This window comes from Dama dama, chromosome 20 (assembly GCF_033118175.1).
Source record: "Dama dama isolate Ldn47 chromosome 20, ASM3311817v1, whole genome shotgun sequence".
NCBI classification, from domain to species: domain Eukaryota; kingdom Metazoa; phylum Chordata; class Mammalia; order Artiodactyla; family Cervidae; genus Dama; species Dama dama.
In genome coordinates, this window is record NC_083700.1 from 10,028,250 (window position 1) to 10,052,942 (window position 24,693).

At 54.4% G+C, this 24,693-nt stretch overlaps 1 protein-coding gene across 1 annotated transcript; it reads left to right on the plus strand.

The window, feature by feature from the left end:
• Positions 1-8,081: 8,081 nt before the first annotated feature.
• NECTIN4 (nectin cell adhesion molecule 4) lies at positions 8,082-23,210 on the plus strand. Its single transcript, XM_061119798.1, has 9 exons — positions 8,082-8,206; positions 16,757-17,116; positions 18,351-18,641; positions 19,733-19,853; positions 20,787-20,935; positions 21,161-21,317; positions 21,748-21,823; positions 22,174-22,248; positions 22,589-23,210. The coding sequence occupies exons 1-9, from the start codon at positions 8,131-8,133 to the stop codon at positions 22,811-22,813; spliced, it is 1,530 nt and encodes a 509-aa protein (XP_060975781.1). The 5' UTR covers positions 8,082-8,130; the 3' UTR covers positions 22,814-23,210.
• The last annotated feature ends 1,483 nt before the right edge of the window (positions 23,211-24,693 follow it).

Sequence of the window (24,693 nt, forward strand, 5' to 3'; positions counted from 1 at the left end):
AGAAAATAAACCAATTTATACTTGTCTGACACACACTTGACACTCCAGGGCAGCATCTTAAGTGATGTATAATGGCCCCATCAATGGTAAAAAACTGAAAGGGCATTAAGCTAAAGTGAAGGGCACCCCTGTGAGAAAATTGTGAGCAATAGGGAGAAGGGCTACCAGGGCTTCTCCTTCTCTGGACCTGCGTTCGACCTGCTAATGATATACAGGGACAACCTCTGTCCAGGAGTGGGGGGAGGGGCTGATCATCCTGCAAGTCTCAGAATCCTGATGTGACCCTATGACTTCAGTCTCCTCAGTTGGTTATTTCTGGCAAGCAAGGATCCCTGCAGCTCAGCTTTTTAGTCTCATATCTGTCCCACCCCTAAATCTACACCCGCTTGTCTCAAACCTTCACAAAACTCTTAGTCTAGCTTCACCTTTCCATAACCCCATTTTCTGCCCCTGGAACCATCCCTGGTTCTCAGCATTGTCCAGTACACACAGAAAGCCAACAATTGGCCCCTAGGGGTCTTAGTCACACTGTCAAGACTCTCTCAATTTCCTCTACCTACATCTCCCAGGCTGTCCTATCCTTCTGGCGGCCTCTCTGGCTCTTCCTTTTTTGTCCTCCGACCTTTCTACATTTTTCCCACAATTCATTCTGGCTAGTTGATTTCCTGTCCCCATGCCTTATTGGCCCCACTTCTGACTCTTTGCTCAGCTCAGCCAGAATAAGGACATGCACAAACAGGACAGAGGAATGACCAGGACAAGAGACTTCAAGGGGCCAGATCTTGAGTCGTGATTGAGACGTGATTGAGATTGAGAGAAAAGCAGAACTGTAAGCAGACTTGGGGTGGAGGGGAGTGAGAATCAGGTGAGTAAGAGAATGATGGAGAGGGGGATAGGATGGGGAGGAACCTCAGCCATGGTGATACTGAGTAGGAAAGTATCAGTGGGTCATAATGAGTGGTGGAAATTGAGGGTGGAAGAGGGAAATACCTGAGTGATCCCAACAGTGGGCAAGCGGGCATCCAGAAATCTCTTTAGGTCTTTCTGTCTCTGTTTCAGATTTTGTCTCAGCTTGTAGTCTCTTTGAATTAGCCCCCTTCGATAACTTGGTGTGTGTTTCTCCTTCTGTTTGTCTAAGTTTCAGCCTGTATCACTGTGCCTTGAGGTCTCTCTCACCATTTCTACTTTGTGTTTTTCTCTCTGTATCTCTGTCTTTTGTCCCCCTGCCCTCTCTCTTCTGCTGAACAGAGCCAACCATCTGACTTTTCTGCAAGGAGCACTGGAACCTTCTAGGAGTGACCAGGTTTCTCCCCTTTGGCTGTATGCTAGAAATGTAGAAACAGTTTGGGGTCCCTGGACACAGTCATAAGGTATTGATCACTGATGAGGACCTAAGTGAGCTTCAGTATATGGGGCCTGTTCAGGGAGTAGTATTTCTCCATAGAGGACCTTAGAGCGTGGAGGCCTGGGCCCAGGGAGAGAAGCCGGCTAGAATGGGGAGATTAGACTCTAGTCCTTCTTCCTCTGCCTCTCCATATAGCTCATGGACCAGTGCTTCCTGATCTCACTAGTTATCACAGGCAAGGGACTCTTGCTCTGTTTCTTGATCCCCAGCCCTTCTATGCCACTTCTAGAGTTGAAGGGAAAACTGAGGTTCTGCAGGAAGGCTTTAAGATGAGGCTGGAGGGCAGTTACTAGGGATTTCTTCCCAGAAAGCCTTAAGTGCATCTTGGAATGTGTGGTGGAAGATGCTCAGGAGGGAGTCAGGGGCATGCTCTCCCTGGGCTTCCACTCTTGCTTCTCCTGCAACTGGGACCTGCCTCCTCCATCCTCAGCTCAAAAGCTTCCCACCTGGCTGTCTCTGGGACTGCAAACTGATGCAGGACAGGCCCGAGTCTCGGAGTACAGAGGGAGCAAGACTAAGAACTAGTCCTACTGCAGTGGGGCTTTGGGGGTGTCTTGGAACCTGAAGGACCCAGTCCCTGCTTTCCAGGACCAGGCAGAGAGAGAAGCAGGGCACTTAGACCAGGGCTCCTCTACAGCTGCATGGCATCCTGGCTTCTGACCGGTGCAGCGATGCCTGCCTGCTGGGTGCTGAGCACGGATGGTGGAAACAGGTAGAGCTGCAGGTCTGACGTAACTTTGGGTCCTGGTGTGGAGGAAAAGGGCTTCCGAGGTGGCACTAGTGGTAAAGAACCCAGCTGCCAATGCAGGAGATGTAAGGGTCATAGGTTCGATCCCTGGATTGGGAAGATCCTCTGGAGGAGGGCATGGCAACTCACTCCAGTATTCTTGCCTGGAAAACCCTATGGACAGAGGAAACTGGTGGGCTACAGTCCGTAGGGTCGCAAAGAGTAGGACACGACTGAAGTAACTTAGCACGCACATGGGAAGGAGGGGATTCAAACTGAGGTGATAGAGAGGTGAGTACTCCTGGACCATACAGAAGGAGAACTCTGCTAACAAATTTCATACTAAAATCCATCTTCCAGTTACAGGAATCCTCAGATCCTACTAGTTCCCCTGATTCCCACCTCCTGCTCATGTCCTCTCAGCTTCTGCCCCTCTCCTCTAACAACTGGCCTCTCTCCTCAGGCTCTTCCCTCCAATCTCCCACTCCTTTCAGGCTTCCTGGGTCTCAGGATGTTTTTCTCCATCCACAGCCCCATATTCTGCTCTGCAGCTGTCCTGCCACCCTGAGGGCCTGGTCCTAGGTTGATGCTCTATCTCAGGGCCTCAGAAGGCTTTCCCCCGGGGAAGCCAAGCTAGGTGGTGGCAGAGGCACAGGCTGATGGCTAGGAAGTGGCAGTCTCTTTGGTGCAGAGAGGAGCCACACCCTCAGTATCTAAGCTGGATACCTGGAGACACGTCTGAGAAACTAAGAGGCTGGATATTACCTGAAGACGCCCTGGTGCTGTAGGCTCTGCAGGTGGAGCTGTCCCTGGGTGATGTCTACATGTTTTCTAACAGGTGGGCTCTCTGGGAGGAGCCTGGTTCTTTCTGTGGTCGGGGGTGGGGACAAGGATGGGGAAATACAGGGAAGCACAGTTTGGGGTCATCACTAGAATCCATTCTCTCACCAAACTCTTTGGTCTGCACCTAAGCTTTGCCTTTTAAACCACTGCCATCTTCTCCTGCTCTTTTCAGCACTTGGAAAACTCTGATTTCCACAAGGGCTCCCACTCTTGTCCTTGGCCAGTCAGGACCTATTTCCAGAACTTTTAAAAGTGTTAGCCCACCCAGAGACCAGGGCTTCCCCGGGGGCTCCACAGTAAAGAACCCGCCTGCCAATGCAGGAGACATGGGTTCAGTCACTGGGTGAGGAAAAATGCCCTGGAGGAGGAAATGGCAACCCACTCTAGTATTCTTGCCTGGAAAAGTCCATGGACAGGGGAGCCTGGCAGGCAACAATCCGTGGGGTCACAAGAGTCAGACATGACTGAGCGACTGGGCAGGAGCACCCAGAGACCACAGTGTCAATAATGAAGGCATCTCTCTCTTTCCCCACACCGTGGTCCCCGATTCTGCGATGATTACTTACAGAAGCTTGGGGAGCTCCTGGGGTGAACATGAGGAGGAGGGGGCTCTGCACACATCATCCTACTGAGAAACAGGACCCAAATACGCCTTAGGCTCAGCTACTTCCTCACTCAGCTTCAGGGCTTTTTAGGAACAAGCAAATCCAGCCCCCTAAGCTCTAAGGGATGTTGTTAGGCAACAGGAAAGTGTGGTTGTTGTTAGGCAACAGGAAAGGATGGGGCTGGGTACTGGGGAATCAATGGATTTGCAGGATAGTCAGATAGAAACAGCACAGCACATGGCAATGTTTAGAGGAAATCTCTTAGAAAGCAGGACGCCATCATCCTGATACTGGCACAGTGAAGCTCCAGCTGGAGGGGAGCAAAGGTGCTTTTCAGTGGAGGAAAAGCGGCCAGAGTATCGGGGTCACTGTCCAGCCCTCTGTGGGTGAGGAGCGTCCCAGGGAGGAGCAGGAAGAAGGATCTTGAAGCTTCTACTGGAAATAGCCTTGGTCCTGAGGGGTGGAATCAAGTCCCCTATCAGTAATCTTCCACTACAGCCTCAGTTAATGCCCTGACACTTCTCTGTACAAACCACAGAAACCAAGGCAGTGAATAGCTTAATTAGGAATAGCTTAATATCACACAAAGAAACAAAGATGTATAGAAATGGATTGTAGACATTTTGTCCACCCCCATGCTTCCAACTAGTTCCGCTCGGCTCTGTTATCTGCTTTTGTCTCTCGCAAAGCCCAAGGGTCTCCCTGCCAGCCTCTGACTCTTTGACCTGGGATCTCACCTCAGACAAACAGGATATTACTCACTAAGAGGCTCTCTCATCTCCTCCTTCCCCCAACTCGTCCTCCTGATACCCCACCTCCAGCCCCTCCCATCCTGACCCACTCCCTTCTTCCCCTGCTCACTCAATCTGACCCTCACTCTCACTCTTCTTCTCCCCCACACCACCCCACCCACCCTTGGTCTTCCCTGACTCACCTCCAAGTCCAATTGACACAAACAAAAATTTCAGCACAACCCACTCCAACCGGTTTGGCTGAGGTGTGCAGCCTTCCGTGGGGACAGACGCAGGTTACAAGCGGATGCTTGGACACATTAAATAATGAACATCTGAAGTTAGACACACAGAGAAAGCCCTGGGTAGGGACCTACAGAGGCAAGCAGGGAATGCGTGATGGAGGGATCTGGCATGTCATTATGCCTCCGCCTCTCCTAACTGAGGGCTCCTTGAGGCAGGGACCCTGTGTATTACGCATCTCCGTCCTCTGCCTGTGGCCTGGCACGAAGAGGTGCGCACTGAATGTCTGTTGAATGAACTCAGGCATGCAGGCATGCCTGCAGAGATGCCACTAGGACAATACACATGCTGAGGAGGCCACCTTGACTTGAATTATTCCCATTCTTAGGGCCCAGAATGTGGGTGGGAGGAGGGTAGGTAGTAAGGCATGAGGAGAATGGGGATTCAATGAGGGAGAGAGAACAGAACTCAAGAGACCACACACTTGTTTGCAGAGTCTTCTCCAAACAGTATTTCCTTCTGCCGCAACCCTGGAATTTGCCTTCTGCAAGCTTCGTCTCAGAAGAGTGCAGGCAAGGCCTAAGAATGAGGGCGTGTTCCCCAAGAGCATGGCCCATGTGAAATATACAGGACTAAGCACAATGGGCAGAGGGACCTGGAGACAGACACTCACTGGAGGAGGAGAAAATCCCTACCTCCAGCAGAGGCCTGAAGTTACTTCCTGGCCCAAGTGTTCCCTTTCAGGCCCAGTGGCAGCCTTAGTCCTCCAGCCAAAGCCACCTCTGGTGTTTACTAGGACCTGAACATACCCATGAAAAAATATTTGGCACAGCCTGGCCGGAGCCCAGTGCTCCATATGACTGGAATTGCAGGTGAGTGATTGAGGGTCCTAGACATCTTGACTAGCCACACCATGGATGTACTGTGAATGGAAAAGGTGAAAGAGATACAGGGACTGGGCACCCACCTTGTGATCCGACTGCTTTCCCAGCACTGTGCCTCAGTTTCTCCTGGGGTTTCCTGGACCAGGAGGGGTGAATCCGTGGGAAGGAAAGGAGCTCCTCTGAAATCATGCGATAGGATCCGAAGTGTGATAATTATAATTATAACACAGGGTGCTCCTCCCTCTTATTCCCCCCGGCTTTACCCCACCCCTGCCACTGTGGATCTCAAAGCAACATCGGGGTGGGGTTGCTCCCCTGGCACAGGTGAGTCCTGAAGAGGGGAAGGGGTTCACCCAGGCAGAGGTGGAGAGAAACAGGAGCTTTGGCATTCAGCCTGGTCCCCGTGGGAAATAGTTCTCTAAGAAGAGGTCACTACCATGAACACTGTGAGATTTGGGATCTAGAGTCCTTGGAGTCATGGTCCAGAGGCAGGGTTAAAGTCTGGGTTGCTGACCAGGTTCGGGAGAGTCAGGATCTCCACTCCGTACCTGACCACCTTTTCTATCCATAACGGTGTGCCTTCAACAGAAATGCATCCAGTCCCCGTTAAGTGCTGTGGACTGTGCTAGCATGGATGGCTGAGACAAGATTACAAAACAAGCCTGACTTTCCAGGAGTTCACAGACTACAGTTCTCATCCTGTCCCTCATTTAACACATTTACTGAATCCTTGGCACACAACAGGCTTCAATCGATGCTTCTTGAATTGAAGCTTACAATTTAGTTAAGGAGATAAGATGTGCACAAATTATGAGTACGCAAGCTATAATAAAGGGCCTAGCAGAGGCTGAGGAAGAACAGAAGGGAGAAAGATTAATTTTAGGTGGGAGGAACTGAGAAGGCTTCATGGAAAATGTGGCATTTGAGGTCAGCTTTGAAAGATGAGTAAGATTTTGACAGGTAGAATCAGGAGTGTGTGTGTGTAAAATATTCTACATGAAATGACCCCCACCCCCGCACCTTGCTGTCCTTGATGCCTCCTGCCTGCCCCTCTCCAGACAAAAGGATCCTGGTGCAAGATTTTAACCCACATGTATTCCCTCTCTCTCCTGTCTACCTGTGTATATTAGCTCCAGTATGTCAATGATCCGGAGAAGGCAATGGCAACCCACTCCAGTACTCTTGCCTGGAAAATCCCATGGACGGAGGAGCCTGGTGGGCTGCCGTCTATGGGGTCGCACAGAGTTGGACACAAATGAAGCGACTTAGCAGCAGCAGCAGCATGTCAGTGATCTTGCTCCTCCCCTTCCCTTAGTTTTCAGGGAGTTGAGTTTGCCCCCCTCTCTGACTATCCCAGATAGGTCAGTAAGGTTTTGTGTAACTTGGCAGTTACATTATAGGTAACATGGGAACAGATGGTCTGACAGGTAAGAGTATACTTATAGGAATACAAGGACAGAGCATTTGAAATCAATTGTCCTTGCAAAGTCCAGACATGTGGCTTTGTTCAATAACCATGGGATAAATGGTTAAAGGGACCACAGAGATGGTGGAAAGGAGCCCCTTTCTGCTCAGGTAGTGCTGGTACAGTGCGGGGACTCCTGACCAGCAGGGAGAAGGTGATGCCAAGGGAGAGTCCTGCTAGGGAGGCCAGCAATCTGTGGGGTTAATGCTTTGGTCAATCCCTTGGCTTCTCTAATGTCAGGGGGGGAGGCTTTGGGGAGGGGGTCACTTAAGTTCCTTCTGAGGGGTCTCTGGGGCTTCTTCCCCGGTGGCTCAGATGGTAAAGAACTGCCTGCAATACAGAAGACCTGATCCCTGAGTCGGGAAGATCCCCGGGAGAAGGGAATGGCTACCAGCATTCTTGCCTTTGATCTAACTCCCTGCCTCAGAGGTAGCGCTGTCTCATATTGCCTAAGCTGTGTCCCCCAGCAACCCCCTTCCCCACTCCGGGCCTCTGCGTCCTCATCCGGCGGATGAGGTGTTTGGGTGGTACTGTCCTCTGTTCTGGTCCTCTGATTCCGGCTCCAAAGCTGAGCCCCCCTGGGAAGTTGGGGAACTCAGCACAGCCCAAGGGAAGGCAGCAAGACCGGCCGGGGTGCGCGACTACTGGCTGGCTTTCCACCCACAAGGGCCTTGCCCTGGTTCCTCCTGGCCAGGTGCCTCCCTCTTTGAGCCACCCTGGGCCTTTCCTGCCCCTCCCCCCACCCGGCCCCTCCCGTCACAGCCCCTTCCACACACTGCCAGGTAAAGCCTGCAGCTGATGATGGGATCCCACACCCCCCAGGTCCTTCCCTCATTCCCTCCCTCTCTGGCGCCCATTAGCCAGCCCGGGCCGTGGGGGCGGCGGCTGCCTAGACTCCGTGCCAGGCCCAGCCCCCGGAGACGCACCTGTTCTGACCTGCTGAGCAGGTTCCCAAGTTTCTGCCTTCGTTGTTGGCCACGGCGTGGGAAGCAGCTCTGGGGGAGCTCGGAGCTCCCGATCACGGCTTCTTGGGGGTAGCTACAGCTAGGTGGGTGGAAGGGGGCTGGGTCCCTTAGCGGAGACCCCAGCGGGGTAGGCAGGTGCGTCCCTGCCCGAGGACTCTGTGACTGCCTACCGTCTGGGTCGGTCCCTATCCAGCTCTCCAGCGGCTCCCAGGGAGAACTCGGTGGACCTTCAGGAACATTGGGCAGCTCTGCCTCCCGACCAATGCCTCTGTCCCTGGGAGCCGGGATGTGGGGTCCTGAGGCCTGGCTGCTGCTGCTGCTCCTGGCGTCGTTTACAGGTAGGACTTGCTTCAGGACCCTCGTTCCTGAGCCCAAGCCGACCAGGCGCGCGCGCACACACACATACACACACTCCCTTTCCTGTATCTGAGCTGAGGAATGAACCTCCCCTCTTGCATCTCCAGCTGATACCAGCGCCCTCAGGAGAGTCACTGGGGCTCTTCTGTTTCATGGCTCTTTCCAGCCCCAGGCCAGGTCTCTGGACCTGGGCTCCCTAACCGGCTTCTCCAAAAGGCTGGAGCTGCCTCTGGGGAAAGAGATGTGGTGATCCAGTGCAGGTGGCCAGCGAGGTGGAACTGGTGGGGACCCTTTCACCCCAGGGTTTCCTGGAGACTCCCTCGCCTACCTGCTGGGCTTCAGAGTTGCTGACTGGGGCTGCAGCTGACTCAGGGTTGAGCTGGTTTCCCCAGTCATCAGGGTGTAGGAAGCCTGATGTCCAGAGAATGGACAGGGTCTTTCTATCACCTCCTCTCTCCATGATGTCATAGAATACCAGTTCTGTGGCACCCGTTGGGGGGCTGTTGGGGAGCTGGAAGCTCTTTTCACTCTGACCCCCTCTGTCTCTGAGCACATTATGAGGGGTACTATTCCAAAGTAAGACAGCTACTTCCATGAGTGGGGGGTCTAGAGTAGGGCACCTTCTAGACAGGGCGTGGTCCTCTTTTCTTTATCCCTCGTTGTCCTATTTTCTCAACTAGATGTCTTGTATCACTCCTGTCTAGCACTATGTACAGAAGATTAGAAATTATAGGAATTTATAATCTTCAGAGTGGGGGAGAGAATGTGTGTGTGTGTGTAAGTGTGTGTATGCAAATGAGACCAGGGTAGGATTCCTTAGGCTGTTCCCAAGGTAATAGACAACTGAGAAATCTTCCTCCTTAGAAAGACAGGGCCTCACCTACATACAACAGTTTGATTCCAAGTCCCAGGAGCAGTGGTGAAGGAGCCGCAGGTGTCCAGCAGTGATTTTCCCCAACCTCCATCCCCACCTAAAGCTGTCAGGAGGAGAGTCAGACCTAGATGTGTGGATGAGTGGGGGCTGCTCTTGCTCTGATCTTCTAATAGAAGGGTCGTTGGCCCAGCCTCCAACTTCAGGATACTGAGCTCCAAGCCCGGCCATCTCTCCCCCCACCCCCCATCTTAATTCCCATCTTCCAGACAACCCTTCTCACTTACTTAGGCCAAGAGGGTGGGGCCTGGTTGCTGGGGCCAGGGAACATGGCAGTCACTTTCCTGTAGGATCTACCCACACCTAAAGGATCTACCCACACCTAGAGAGTGGAGCCATGATGTCTCGGGACTTGGAAGGGATCAAAGAGATCCAACTCCCTCAGGGAAGTTTCCAGGGAAAACTGAAAAAAATAGAAAGGCCAGCACGATCTCAAGATTACTCAGTGTTAGAAGCATAATCGGGGTTAGTGTCTTGGTCTTCCAACTCCTAATTCATCACAGCATGGTACCTCTGAGTGCTCACTGGGGATAGCCAGGGCACTGGATGCTGGAGACGCAACAGTTAGCAAGACATAGTCCCTGCCTTCTTTTTTCAGGACACAAAGCTATTCTTTCTCAGAGAAGCCCATGGAAGGGAGAGGAGACCCCTTCTAGTCAGGGCCTCACCCCACCCTTGTCCGGTGCCTGATGGACGGGTGCCGTGGCCAGGGAGGCAGCCTGGCTCCAGGGAAGCTGGCGCCCAGGGAGCCACACTCAGCGGCTGTAGCCTGCAGAGTGCTCTGAGGGCCGGAAGCCAGACCCCAGGTTCCCACCTCACTGCCCACCTCCGTTCTGGCTCCCCCGGGAGGCATCTCCTCAATGGCCCCCAGGAAACTGGAGTGTTCTTGTCTCTGAGAAAGCCTTGGACAGGAATCTTGGGAAATCAGGAGTTTTGGGTTCTGGCCCCATTTCGGCAGTTACCTGGTTACATGACCTTGGGCAACTAAGAATCTAGACTTCAGGAGACCAGGAGGTAGGACCAGATGATCTACATGGGCCTGTGGCTGTGTGGACGTCCAGGCCCTGACTGAAGGAGGGTGCTGGGTGCTGGAAGAGGCGGTGCGTCCGGCTGCGGTGACAGACGAGGGGAAAGGTCCTGGCCCCTTTTCTCAGCGGGGACCAGGGGTAGCTTTACCCTGGACACTGCCTTCTGCTGCTGCAGTGCTGCAGGTCTGTGCCCCCACCAAGGCCTGGGCCATTAGCGCTCTGAGCCCCAGGGCCCTGCCCCACCCTGTTAGGGAGAGGAGCCCAGGCTGGGGAGGCACCCCAACACCACAGCTCTTTGTCTCTCTTTAACGGGGTGAGTTTCCGGGTGAGGCCTCCTCCCTGCTCCTTCCCATCTCCTGCCCCGGGGCTGAGGGACCCCACTCTGTAGATACCCTGCCAGTAGGGCCTGGTTCCTAATCTTTGTTTGCTGAGCCCTGCAGGACCAGCTGAGCCCTGCAGGACCCCAGAGAACACACGGTTCTCTGAATTCCAAAGTCTGTCCTCTGAGGGTTAGGATCAGCTTTCTGTCCTGTTAGTTTTCTAGAAAGGGAAGGACCCCATCCCTGCGTCTCTACTCCTATTTACAGCGGTGGGGGCAGGCCCTTTTCTGAAGGATCTACTCAGACCCCGGGGGAAGCCCAGAAAGGAAGGCAAGCTTCCCTGCCCAAGGTGGGGAGTGCTAGGAGGATCCCAGGGAAGCCCTGTGGCCCCCAGGGACCTTGGTCCAACCCCAGTGTTTCAGGGAGCTGGGCCAAGGGGACCCCAGCCACAGAGATGACAGTAAGGGATTCATAGTAGATCCACGGTTCCAGCCTCTAGACCTCAGCCTCGGGAGCCTGGGGCCCTCCAGGCAAAGTGAAGGGAGGTCAGCCACACTGGGAGCAAGCCTAGTGAAGACAGAATGCCTGGGCTTTCTGGCCTCCTAAACTTGCCCTTCTGCTGACCAAAGTCTAGGCAGACAGAAGGGATGGGGTGGGGTGGGGAGCTGAGTCAGGAGGGAAGGGAGGAGAGAAGCCTAGGGGCTGAATCTGGGAACAGAATCTAAACGGAGAAGGTCAAGTTCAGAACTGGGGTCCAGCCACAGAGCTGGAGGAGGAGGGCTCTGCCTGAGGGGGAGGGGACAACATCAGTCTTTGACTGGACGGGGAGCCTCAGGCTTCAGACGCTTTCCCCACAGTTCTCAGGCCACCCCCTGCCCACCCCCCCCCCACCCCCCCACCTTTAAAACTGGTTGGCTGTCCTGAGAGCTGGGTTGAGGCTGTGATTTGGGGTGGGGCAGAGCTGGCCACACTTGCAGAGGTGGGGGAAGGGGGTGGCTGGCTGGCAGGATTGGGGAGGGGGTTAGGATCTCAGGGGTTTGGGAGAAGTTGAATTCTGGGTCTCCCACCCACAGTGTGGCTGTTGTGGTGACTCAGCCAGGCTCAGACTCTGGCTCCGGGGGGTTTAGGGGACTTATCTGTGCTGGGAGCCGTGTCTGGGCCGGAGCTGGGGCTGCCTCAAGGCCTGTCCTCCCCCATTGTTCTCACCTCCCTTTGTGATTGGTGTGGCCCCCCTCCCCAGACACTAATCTGTGGTGGGCGCTTTGCCCGGGTTGGGAAGCTCTCACTAAGCTGAGGGGCTTAGGACAATGGAGGGTAAGTGAGGGAGGTGGAGGAAGGCAGAGAGAGAATCTGCTGGTTTTCAAAGTTCCTTAGCACTCCAAGGCCAAGGTTATGGAGGGAGGGGGAAGGATGGAAGGAAAAAAAGTTGGCTTGTTTATCTCACCCGTCCTGAATAGGGGTCTTCAGGGGTCCCTTCCCAGGTCCTTTCTTACCCCAAACTCACCCACACATTCCAGCTCTTTCTTGGGGAGGCTGCTGCTGTGGGGAGAGGGGAGGCAAGAGTTAACAAAGGAGAATGAGACCCCAGACAGCTCAGCCCTCCTCCCCCCAGCCCCAGGTAGGATCCCCCTCCTCCTTCCCTCCAAACCTCCACCAGACAACCCTCACCCCAGGCCTGCAGCGAGAGCTGGTTTTTCTGGTGGTGGCAGCAGCAGAGACCTGACAGAGATTCCCAGGGAGAGGCCTCTTTGAGGGGCCAGAGGTGCTGGGGGGGCCTGGGGGTGTGACTGGGGGGGGGCTGAGAAAGGTGGGGGTCCTTTCAGTAGGAACCTGAGGAGCAAGGGTAGAGAGAGCTTTTGTTTTGTTCTGTGGGGTAGTCCTTGATGACAATTTCCCATCACCCCAGAGGGACAGTGACTTCATCTCTGGGTCCCTCTGCCTGAGATAAATCTGCCTCAATTCTGGGGGGAGGAGGGGAAGAGTGCCTGGGCGCCACTCCAGTGGGTGCAGAGACAAAGGCCCCGAGCCACACACCACTGACCAAAGGCAGCTGAGACAGACAACTATGCGGAAGCGAAGAGAAACCAACGTCAAAATATTTACTATGTGTGCACATTCATATACATGCCTTTCCATGGCTGGCTCTGATGCTGACAAGCACACATGCACTCCTGAAGAGAAAAAATGGACCCATATGTGGGAAACACCCCCAAGTTCATGCAGAGAGGCAGCCTCTCCTGCATGTGAGCCGGCACTGAGACTCACCAGGCCCTCACCCCAAGATGTACATGCAGACACACAGAGTCTCCCTTCCTCTCACACTGACTCCCTTCCTCCTCCTCACAGACCCACCTCTAGGACCCCATTGTGTGCCCCTAGATGCACTAGCAGTGGATGATGTCGGAGAAAGGCTCCGCAGAAAGAAAAGCCTCCTGCCCGAGAGATGCTGTCATCTGCCACTGCCAGCCTCAGTTTCCCCTCCGGAGATCAGAGGCCAGGCCTTGCACAGAGAGGAAAGTTGGGGCCCAGGCACAGGGTAGGGAGAAGGCAGCCAGCCCAGGCCAGGAATGGAGGGCCTGTCTGGGAGCAGGAGGGGTACACAGAGGGCAGGGCCCCAAAGAGGCCCGTGGGGGCCTGGCCGGGGTGGGGGAGGACAAGGGCAGGGATCCCGTCCGGCCAGTCGGGCTTGTTCTCTGCCTTGCGCAAGGTGGTGGCTGGTGGCGGCTGTGGCTAGGCTGCCTGTGCAGCAGCGGCTGAATCACCAAGGCTCCTGACCAGCGTCCTGGTGCTCCCGGGAGGAGGGGAGGGGAGAGTCAGAGGGAGGAGCGCTCAGCCAGCAGAGTCCACCAGCCTCAGCAAACAGTCTGCAGCAGAAGGGTCCGTGGGCTTGGCCTGGCCACTACATGCCCGCAGGGTGACCTCACCAGGCAGGCGGTGTGTCTCCTCTGCTCTGGTGACATCATCATGCTGACGCCGGGCGGGCACTGGGTGGGGGAGAGAGGGAGGAGGCAGTCCTGGTCTGCCCTACCCTGGGAGTCTCAGCTTCTGGGTCTACCTACTGAGCCCAAGTTCTCTTTTCCTTCTCTTGCAGCCTGTGTGTGTGTGTGTGTGTGTGTGTGTGTGTGTGTGTGTGTGTGTGTGTGTGTGTGTGTGTGTGTGTGTGTGTGAGTGAAGGAGGGTGTTGCTCAAGCTGAGATGCTCCCAGTAAATAGTGAATTTAGGACAATGGGGAGATGTGGGAGAGACCCAGAAGGGACTTTCCAGTTTTACTGGGTTCCTCATCCTGCAAAATTTGGGTTTATCACTTGGTATCATGGGGATCATGGAGCCACAGGTAGGGATGTGGAAGATGGACTCAGACATGTGCTAGGGACTCAATGCATGTTGTATGCTAAGAAGGTATTTTTGGTGGGGAAACGTGATCAGTGGTGGGGAGGGGCCAGTTGGTTGACAAGTATAGGAGTGAGGATGTCATCTGACATTGTTCCAGAAATAGGCTTTGGAAGGGTTTGAGTGTCTCCCAGTGGAGCAGGGCTTGGATTCCCTGTGACCTGCATGGACACTGGGATTAGAAGCAGAGGAAGCACCAGGAAGCCCCAATCTCAAGCCCACCTTCAGCCCTTCCTTGGCAGCCCTGCTCCCTCTGGTGCCAGGAGGAGGTGCCTGGGAGGGGTGACAGGTGGTTAGCCGGACTCCTTGGCTGGGCTGGGTGGGACCTACATCAGCTTAGGCAGGTCAGGGCCCTGGTATCTGGCCCTGCAGGTCTGTCCCGTCCCATTCGGGCCCTCCCGGCTCCTGACAGCATCCTCCCTTCCTCTTCCCGTTTGCAAGGCCGTGGGACCCCCTTCCTCTGCCCCATGCTCTGCCTCACTGGAACCCTCTGGCCACTCTAGTGGGGCTTCACTTTCTCCCTCCATGTCTGATTCCCTCCACCCCCTACTTTCACCCTAGGTCCAGTCTGGAGGTACTCCCTTTGGCAGAGAACCCAGCCAGCCAGCCTATTGTGTCTCCACCCTAAGGTTGCCATACCAACCCCCTCCCTGCCCAGCCCAACCAAAGACTGCACATTCCTCCTTGTTCTACCCTTTCCTTCTTCCGCCTGTCTCTCACATTCATTCTTTCATCCACTCATTCACTCATTCAATCAGTCAATAAAGAATAATTGAGTACCAATTATATGCCAGGAATGCAGACCACCAAGCACTGAATCAGAAACCATGTTTCCATATGGGATGTGAGATCCAGTTTATACTCTTGAGGTTCTCAGTCTGGTGGAAGAGGCAGATGAGAAAATAGCAAATACAATCTGTGGTATCAACAAATACAGTCTGTGATGGGTCAACGCAGGATGCTAGAGGGAGAACAGAGGGAGGGCACCTCACCCTGCCTCAGGTGGGGGTGGGGGAAGGGAGGACTCCGGGAGGAAGTGATGTCTAAGCAGAGTCTTTAAGGATGAGTAGGAGTTACCCAGACAGTGATGAGTAGGAGCTAGCAGACATAGGGAGGAGGGCGTTCCAGGCAGGATCACAGTATGAGCTAGGTAAAGGCCAGAAGGGTGTGTGAAGTGCTGGCCAGAGGTAGGAGCTTTGAACTTTTGGGAATTACTGGACATGCATTCCCAGGCAAGGCGCTCTCACCATCCCAGAGAGCCTTCATTCTGCCCACAGCCCTGCACCTCCAGCCCTATGTTTCATAACTTTATTCCACAACTTCAAATTTCTTTCTTCTCAGCCTCGAGCTTCTCTGGCCCTGTCTCCCTCATAAATTACTCATCCTAGAAACCCAGGAGTTGTCCTTGAGTCTTTCCTCTTTCTGGTCAGTGACCAAATCCTGCCAAGCTTCCCCAGGAACGGTTCCCTCCTCTTGGCAGCCCAGTGCAGGATGGCAGCAGCAGGACCCTGGTGTGTCTCCTGCCCTCAGCCTCTCTCCTTTCCAGTCAGAGGACACATGACCACTGGCTTAATGCTTTAGCGACTCCTTATTTCCGCTGGCCAAATCTGAATTCCTTTGCCTGGTGTGGAAGGTCCTGGATGATTTTGCTGTGACCAGATGTCCCACTCCCACTCAACACACACTCCTTGCCTTAGTTGTGTCCTCTCCTCTTGGCTTCCTGAACCAGTCAGACTCTCCACCTCCCTGAGGTTTGCCCACCTTGTGCCCTTACCTGGGACCTCTTTCCAGGTCTCACCCTCTCCTGATTCTACCCACCTCATGCATGAGGCCCTCCTTCCTGAATCAGGACCACTGTGACTAGCCTATCCCATAACTAACCTGCAACACACCACTAACCACTAAATAAGAAACCATCACACATATTTCCATAGATGTTCCCATACATATCTTCCCCAAAAGAACTCAGATTCTATAAATGCAGGACATGCATCCTTCTTTGCTGATAAGGCTACATGATAGATCCCCCTGAGGACTTCATGCTGTTCCTTATCAATGCACAGAACACTCACCTTTTATCCCTGGTCCCCACCTCCAGTCCTCCTTCTGGCTGATGGTTCTAACCCTGTTGCTGCGTGTCTGTCCTGACCTCTTCTCTCTGGGCCTCTGACCCTGGGCCTTTCTGTCTTCAGTGACTTGCTCATTCCTGTCTCTGTCTCGGTTCATGCCATTCTTCCCACATAGCATACCTTCTTCTCTCTGGGAACCCAGGCCTCTCATCCTCTCATCTTCAAGCCATGAAAAGAATGTTCCGAAGGGCCTGTTGGGATGGACCCTTCCTACACCATGTGCCGCATCCCAGACACCAACTCTTCTCGACCCTTGCCTTGGCTCCTGGTCACTTTCTGGAAGCATTCTCTTTCCCTCTCTTGGTAGGTTAAGCCCTCTGTGAAAGTCTGTCCATGGCTTCCAGGTCTTTGTGGCACAAAATCCATTTCCCTGAGCTCCCAGAGGGCAGAGGCTGGGTTTCTTCTCCTGCTATAGCTGCCCACCTTACAATTGCTCAGGATAGGATCCAGGGCTGAGAGAGGGTGTGACTCTTCCATATACCATCTGTGTGGCCTTAGGCAAGTCACTTCCTCTCTCTGGGTCTCAGTTTCCTCATCTGTTAAAGGGCGATAATAACGCCTACCTCTTGGGAATGGTTTGTGGATCTAATGAGGTAATGGACTGAACGCGCTTTGCAAGCATAAATTGCTCCAGGAGTTCTGGGCTGCCTTTGCTGACATTATCATTATGAATAAGTGTTCCCCAGCTCTGGCAGCGCCCCTAACCCTGGCTGCGTCTGTCTGCCCCCTGCAGGTCAGTGCCTTGCTGGTGAGCTGGAGACCGCGGACCTGGTGACCGTGGTGCTGGGCCAGGATGCCAAGCTGCCCTGCTTCTACCGAGGGGATCCGGGCGAGCAGGTGGAGCAGGTGGCATGGGCTCGCGTGGATGCGGGCGAGGGTGGCCGGGAACTGGCACTGCTGAACTCCAAATACGGGCTGCACGTGAGCTCAGCCTACGAGGGCCGCGTGGAGCAGCCGCCGCCCCCACGGAACCCCCTGGATGGCGCGCTATTGCTGCGCAATGCGGTGCAGGCTGACGAGGGCGAGTACGAGTGTCGCGTCAGCACCTTCCCTGCCGGAAGCTTCCAGGCGCGGCTGCGGCTCCGCGTTCTGGGTGAGTGAGGCCAGCTGCCAGAGGTGCCAGAACCTCAGGCCCTGGGCCTTGGAGGGCAGAGCCAGAGGCAGGGGGATGCAGAGATGAATGGGGTGGGGTTGGAACAGGAAGAGGTGGGGTCCTGTGGGACTGAGAGAGCTTCATTTAGCCCATCCAACCCCCACCCCAGTCCAGAAATTCTTTGCAGGTGACCCCAAATGCTTGATACGGCTTGATCAGCCTTGGGGAAGAATCTGTTTATTAGGCTGGTCCTCCTCCTGTGGACCTGAAATCTCCCTCTTGGCTACTTTCACCCTCTCCAGCGAGATGACACAGCCTTCTCTCTTCTGCACAACAGCCTCTCCACTAGATGTGGAGCTCTGTCATGCCCCACTCAAACCTCTTCTTCAAGCTAAATGTACTAGTTTCTGCAACAGTTCTCCCAGAGACACTTACTCAGAGCCTCCCTCATCCTCCTGGGCTCCATTTAAAATGCTGGGCCGAGACATGGACACACAGGCCCAGCTCTGACCAGAGTGGCTGTGCATGACCAGTGGGGCTAATGCCTCCCCTGATCCTGACCTTCCGTGAATGCGGTTGGAAGCCACAATTGCCTTGTAAACCGCCACTTGGCACTGTGGACTCTCGTGGTCAACGGATGTCCTGGACTTATGGTCAGGTCAAGTCTTTTCCATTCTGGGCTTGGACTGTTAATGTTATGAAGATAAAAATTAAGACCTTTATAGTTTTCCTTTATCCACATGGAATATAGTAATACCAGCCGTGGTAGAAAAACCTGAGTGTGAATCTTGGCTTCACCACCCCACAGCTAATGATCTGGAATGAATCATTTAACCTCCCTGAGCTTCAGTTTCTTCAGTTATAAAATAGGGATAATAATACCTACTTCATGTTTGTTGATGAGAATAAAAGAAATAACATTTGTTAAGTGTTGAGTACAGTGCTGGGCACATAGTAAGTGCTTTAAAAATGGTGGCTATTGTTATTATTATAATATGGATGTTATCTGGTTAGCTTTTAAACTACGTCATTATTTTTATTAAAAAAATGACCCATACTCATTGTAAATAATTCAAACAGTGGAGAAAGGTACAAAGTCAGCTGAAATTCTGCCACTCATTTGACATCTCTGTTGATAATATAAAAGAAGAAAAAGCTAGACTGAACTGGGATGGGGTAGGGCCTCCTAACAGGGCTTGTGAAGATGGTGATCTCCACCTCCCCTCATCTGCAGTGCCTCCCTTGCCCTCGCTGAATCCTGGTCCGGCACTGGAAGAGGGCCAGGGCCTGACCCTGGCAGCCTCCTGCACGGCAGAGGGCAGCCCGGCCCCTAGCGTCACCTGGGACACAGAGGTCAAGGGCACGACATCCCACCGCTCCTTCACACACTCCCGCTCAGCGGCCGTCACTTCAGAATTCCATCTGGTGCCCAGCCGCAGCATGAATGGACAGCCACTTACCTGTGTGGTGTCCCACCCTGGCCTGCTCCAGGACCAACGGATCACCCACATCCTCCAAGTGGCCTGTGAGTACTTGGGTAGGGCACCCCCATGGGCTTCAGGAAGACTGGTGAGACACTGAGAGACCCGGAGGCCCCCCCAGTCTGGCCAGCCCGGATCCTGCAGGGCCTGCTGTGTGGCCAAGAGAGCACTAGTCCGAGGGGTGAGACCTGGAGCCCATCCCAGATGACCTTGGCAAATCACTCTGACCTTCAGAGTGCTCCTGTTTACAAAGGAGCTTGCCCTGTTTTTCAGGTTTCAGGGAGGTCAGATATAAATATGGAATGGAAAGAATTTTGTGAAATAGTTTAGGATTTGAAGACAGATGGACTTGGAATGCACCCTAGTTCTGCTATTTACCAGCTGTTATTCAGTCAAGATTCATTTTCTTCATTAGCAGGAGAGTAATTATATCAACTTTACAGCGTTCTGATGGGAATAGAAACCACACATGCAAAGCCTCTCACACGGTGCTTAGTGTAGGGTTGGTGCCAGGTCAGTGGCAGATACTTTTTTCCTGGCATTAGACTTTGAGCCTCTGTGAGGGATGGCACTGTTTTCTACTCATACTAACACAGCATTTGGCACAAAAGTAGGTCCTCAACAGATGTTTGTTAAAGAAAGGAACGAGCTGGAAATTCCCTGGTGGTCCGTGGTTAGGACTGCATGATTTCCCTGCTGAGGACCTGGGTTCAATCCCTGATCTGGGGAAGTAAGATCCCGCAAGCTGTGCTGCACAGTCAGGAAAAAAAAAAAAAAGAAAAAAGAAATGAAGGAATCAGGAGGATGGTTAAACCTTTGAAGAATCAGGGAGGGGTTTTGCTGAGCACCTGCTCTGTGACTAGCACTATGCTAGGGACCACAGGGGATTCAAAAGGTGTTGCCACAGTGCTATGCAGAGGAATGTATAGGCTCATTGCATAGGTAAACCAGTGAGGACTCTCTGAACTCAGGGGAGGGAGCTGTCAGCACAGCGGGGCTGGGCTAGGTTGGGCCGCAGATGGGCAGGATGGGGAAGGGCAGGGAGAGGCCATTCCAGGCAGGGTGAGGCCTGGGACCGGGCTTCTCCAAGGAAGAGCATCACTCCCATTCTCTCTCCTCCCACCTTTCATTCCAGTCCTTGCGGAAGCCTCTGTGAGGGGCCTTGAAGACCGAAAGCTGTGGCAGGTCGGCAGAGAAGGGGCTGAGCTCAAGTGCCTAAGTGAAGGGCAGCCCCCTCCCTCGTACAACTGGACGCGGTAAGGGCCGAGCTTGAGACTGAGATCCTTCCCTAAGGACCAACACATACTCATTATGAACTGGGACGATATACTCTGAACCCCGAATAAATTGGGGCACATGTTCAGACCAATACAAGAGTATGCATGGTCACCAAACATTATTACTGGCTTACACCAGGGAGTGTGGGATACATGGCGATGAGTAGGGAGTTAGCTAGTAAGTGCTTGGCTTTTTTCCTTAACTTTAAAATTATGAAATATAATACAGTATTTAAATGCTAGCACTTTTTATGTAAGTGCCTGGAGTGGATAAGACAAAAAGATACAGCTGACTGTGACTGTTGTTAAAGCAACACTTTTATAACCACTGTCACATTGCCAGCACCTTAGAAGCACCCTCCCATCTCTGCTAGTGTGTTGGCTTTTTTCCAGGGTCTGAGATGTCCAGAGAGTCAGGGAGGGGGTCAGGGGCACATGTATGCGAGCCCATGACAAGCATGCTCTCACATGTGAGCAGATGAGCCGTGTATGTGGCCTTGTGCCTGGGTTCTGTTCTTGTAGCCTGCCATGCAGTGTCATGGATATTGGGGCACGCAGTCACGTTTTCCAAGTATGTCTGAGCCCAGATAGGAGTGGAAAGTCCTGTCGTATGGACTTCTTAGCAGTGGACCTGGTACTTGGTGCTGGATGACGTGATGCCTATAGGAGCATGTGAGACGGTGTGCATGTGGATCTTCCCCGAGTGTGTGTGGGGGTGCCCAGGTCAGGCTGGGCGGCAGGGAGAAGGGGCCTCTGCCTAGACCTGCCTGAAGGAGGGAGGGGCACCGTGGGAACAGCCGGTGGCTCTGGGTGACGTCATGGGGGAGGGCGGTGGAGAGCTGCCCGGGCACGTTGGATGGTGGCAGCCTCAGCCCGCCCTGGCCGGTGCCCATCAGCTCCCCTGTCCTCCAGGCTGGACGGGCCCCTGCCCAGTGGGGTACGAGCAGAAGGAGACACCCTGGGCTTCCCCACGCTGACCACTGACCACAGCGGCACATACGTCTGCCATGTCAGCAATGAGCTCTCCTCGAGGGATGCTCAGGTGGTGGTGGATGTTCTTGGTAAGCACTGGGGCAAAGGCTGGGACCTGGGCCGGGGGCCTGGAGTGGGGCAACGGGGAGCAAGGCAGAGAGTGAGCTGGGAGAGTGTTTATTTGGAGGGGACGGCACTACCTGTATTTCGCAGAGGGTCAGGCCAAGGCGGTGGCTTGGGATGTGTTTTGAGGACAGGGTGGGGCGGGCCGAAGAGCGGGACGTCTGCCTTAGGCCGCGGCCTGTCTCCGGCAGGCCCTGCGGATGCCCCGGGGAAGCAGGTGGACGTGGTGTCGGCCTCCGTGGTGGTGGTGGGTGTGATCGCCGCGCTCCTGTTCTGCCTTCTGGTGGCGGTGGTGGTGCTCATGTCCCGATACCATCGGCGCAAGGCCCAGCAGATGACCCAGAAATAGTGAGTACTGGCCACCCTGGGTGGGTGAGGTCAGCGGGCAGCAAAGAGGAGACAAGCAGGAGGTGGGCCGGGACGGAGGAGCGAGAGGAGGCGGGGTGGCCCAGCATCTGAGAGCTTGTGGGCCAGAGGCAGGCAGAGGGTCCCGGGAGGTGAGAGAGGCCTTGGGGCCTGGACCGCAGCTGGGTTGAGGGGGGCCAAGCTGCCTGAGTGAGGGCAGACCCCATGCCAGGGTGCCACAGGCACGGGCACATACACGACACAGGGCGCACACGCTCTGCAGCCACGCCACCACCTGCAGCCACGTCCTCACACTTGCAGGGACAGCCTAGTGCCCACACCCTCCCGCCCCAGCTCAGAGGCGCCGCCGGGCTAGGTTCACCTTGGGGGGCTCCCACTACCCTCAGCTCCTGACGAGGGGGTGTCTTCCCAGTGAGGAGGAGCTGACCCTGACCAGGGAGAACTCCATCCGGAGGCTGCATTCCCATCACTCGGACCCCAGAAACCAGGTGTGTGTGCCAGGGTCGGGTGTGCTCGTGGGGCTTGGGCTCCTCTGCAGGTCAGGAGCATAGGAGGGTTGCACTGAGGGGAGGTGGGGGTTGGGCAGAGCTTCTTTGGGTCTGCTGGCTCCTTTTAGAAAGCCCTCTTCATCACTGTCCTCGAGGTCGCTCTGGGAAGCCGTCATTAGCGCTGGTTTCAGGGTGGGGGATAATGAGGATGTCTGTGTGCAGGAGAGCATGGACAGGTGGGGGTGGGGGAAGGTGATTAGGGAGGAGCCGTGGGGAGGACAGAGGTGAAGAGGCTGAAGGGAGGAGCCTGAGCCCTGTTCTGACTCCGCCCCCGTGTCCGGGCCCTACAGCCGGAGGAGAGTGTAGGGCTGAGAGCCGAGGGCCACCCCGATAGTCTCAAGGACAACAGTAGCTGCTCTGTGATGGTGAGGCCCCCGGCCCCACCGGTGTCCCCACCACTCTCCTCAGGCCCCTCTCCTGGCCCCAGATGTGGTGCGTCAGCAGCCCCTCCACCAGCCCCTCTTGCCTGAGACTCACGCTGCCCGCCTGCCTCCCCCCACACCCCCAGCTCTGCCTTTATGCCTTCATTCTCTAGTCCCCACTTCCCCACATCTAACATTCATTCCTGATGCCCATCTCTGAGCTGCTGAGCAACCATAACCCCTGCTTGTGCCTGACCTCTGACCCCACCGTGCCCCAACCAGCCCCCTCGCGTGTGACCACCCCGCCCAGGCTCCTGACTCGCCCTCTGCCCTTGGTCTCCAGAGTGAAGAGCCGGAGGGCCGCAGTTACTCCACACTGACCACAGTGAGGGAGATTGAAACGCAGACTGAGCTGCTGTCTCCAGGCTCTGGGCGGGCAGAGGAGGAGGAAGATCGGGATGAAGGCATCAAGCAGGCCATGAACCATTTTGTTCAGGAGAACGGGACCCTGCGGGCCAAGCCCACGGGCAATGGCATCTACATCAACGGGCGGGGGCATCTGGTCTGACCCAGGCTTGCCTCCGTCCCCTAAGCCTGGCTCCCTCTGCTGACAGGGAAGCCTTCAGCTCATCCCCAGGGGGGCCTCCCTACACACTCTTTTCTTGAGGAAGATGCTCCCCACCCCACTGACTGCTTGATCTCCGGTCCTTCCCGTCCTTCCGTTGGATACCGGAAGGGCTCTGCTGGTTGAGTCCCTCCAACAGTGTGTGCATGTGTGCTTGTTTGAGTGTGTGCTGTGTGTGCGTGCAGGGGTGGACTGTGCCCGTGGCGTGCGTCACGCTGTCACAGGTGAACTGTGGTGTGTGTGTGAGGCGGTTCGGCGGCAACACGGCGGGGAGGTCACGGGGATGGGCTTGTGTACCTGCAGCTGTGGGACCTTTGCCTGTAAAACGCAGGTGTTTTCCTCAGACCCCAGAGCAGTATTAATGATGCAGAGGTTCGAGGCGGGAGGTGGAGACTTGGGCCAGATCCAGGTGTGCGGGCATAGCTGGAGCTGGAATCTGGCCTCCTGAGTTGGGGAGCAGAGCTCCCACCACTTGGGACCCGCTGGGGCAAGTGTGAAGCGGTGGGCTGGGGTCCACCAGAAGCTCAAACTGCCCTCTGGTGGTCTCTGGCCCTGCTGCATGTACATATTTTCTGTAAATAAGCCTGCACAGGGGAGCTTCTTTAAGGAATATTGCCCCAAACTCATTAAGAGAAAAGACTTTTTAAAAAACTTTGGATTCATCTGGATGTTTATTGTTAGAAGGATTGCTTAAAGAGTCACCAGCCTACACAGGGATTCAGCAAAGCTAGACCTTGCTCGGGCCCGACCCCAGGAGGTTAATTCCTATGGTTCAAGGTGCTCCTTCTGAGGCATCTTAATCTAGACAGCCTCATGGGAAGGAGACTAAGATCTGGTGGAGTCTGAAGGAGGAGCGCGTGTGCCCCACAGTTACTGGGAACGGGAGGACAGGTAAGGTCCTTGGCCCTAGCGGTTCCTCAGCTTTTCCCCTAGGCGCATGTTTTCTTAGTGTGTGCACAGGTGTTTGTGGTCCCTTGGTGAGGGGTCACTAGGGCTTGGTGACAAGGGCTCCTGGTTTAGTCATGGTATAGGGAAGAGAGAATAGTGATAATAGAACCAGGGAGGGTGGGAGTTCAAGTGAGGTGAAGGAGCTACTGGGAGCAAGAATGTCCCCTTTCCCCAGGGGTCTCGGGGTCACTAGCTTGGGGCTCTTCCAGCAGTTTTGCTGGGTGGGGGCTGGGATTAGATGAGGTCCATTTTTGCCTGCCTGACCCAAATACATTCAACCAGGATACCTAGATTTAGTGCCAAACCCTGCTCAGCCTGAACTCTGCTGGATTTCTGACCAAAGGAGAGTCTCTTACCCCCTGCTCTCCAGCCAGCCAGGACTTTGCATATGGAACCTGAAGATATGGAATTCTAGTATGTACATTTTGTGTAAATATGTGCATAGTTGTACATAAGTGATATTCTGTTTTTAAATAAACAGATAAAACCTGTTCTTTCTGGTTCCTGTCTTGCTCCCTGAACGGTATAAATCCTGAACCTCAATACTCTTCTGTCTCAGCACATCCTCCCTGTGGTTCCAAGTTGGGGAGGAGCTAGGATGCCTGGAACTGGGAGGGACAGGAGGAAAGAAATGGTCTCCACAAGACCTTGAGCCATCTCTGAGAGTCCCCAGGTAGGACAGTGGATGGGAAGACCCCTTCCAGGATAGGCAGTAACTCAGCTGGCAGTATTTTATATCCTATCTTTTACTGGAGTTTTACTACAACAGGCCTGGAAAGTAAACAGCAGTGTAAAATGTTGGGTTCCACAGGATATTAGAGTTGGGAGGATTTAAAGATCATCTTAGTCTACTCTTCATTTTTTCATATGTGTGG

What these genes read in the sequence shown, in the direction of transcription:
- NECTIN4 (XM_061119798.1), top strand. Translation starts at nt 8,131, where the DNA reads ATGCCTCTGTCCCTGGGAGCCGGGATGTGGGGTCCTGAGGCCTGGCTG. An exon ending in GCTCCTGGCGTCGTTTACAG is followed by an intron (nt 8,207 to 16,756) that starts GTAGGACTTGCT and finishes TGCCCCCTGCAG; the next exon opens with GTCAGTGCCTTGCTGGTGAG. An exon ending in ACAGTAGCTGCTCTGTGATG is followed by an intron (nt 22,249 to 22,588) that starts GTGAGGCCCCCG and finishes CTTGGTCTCCAG; the next exon opens with AGTGAAGAGCCGGAGGGCCG.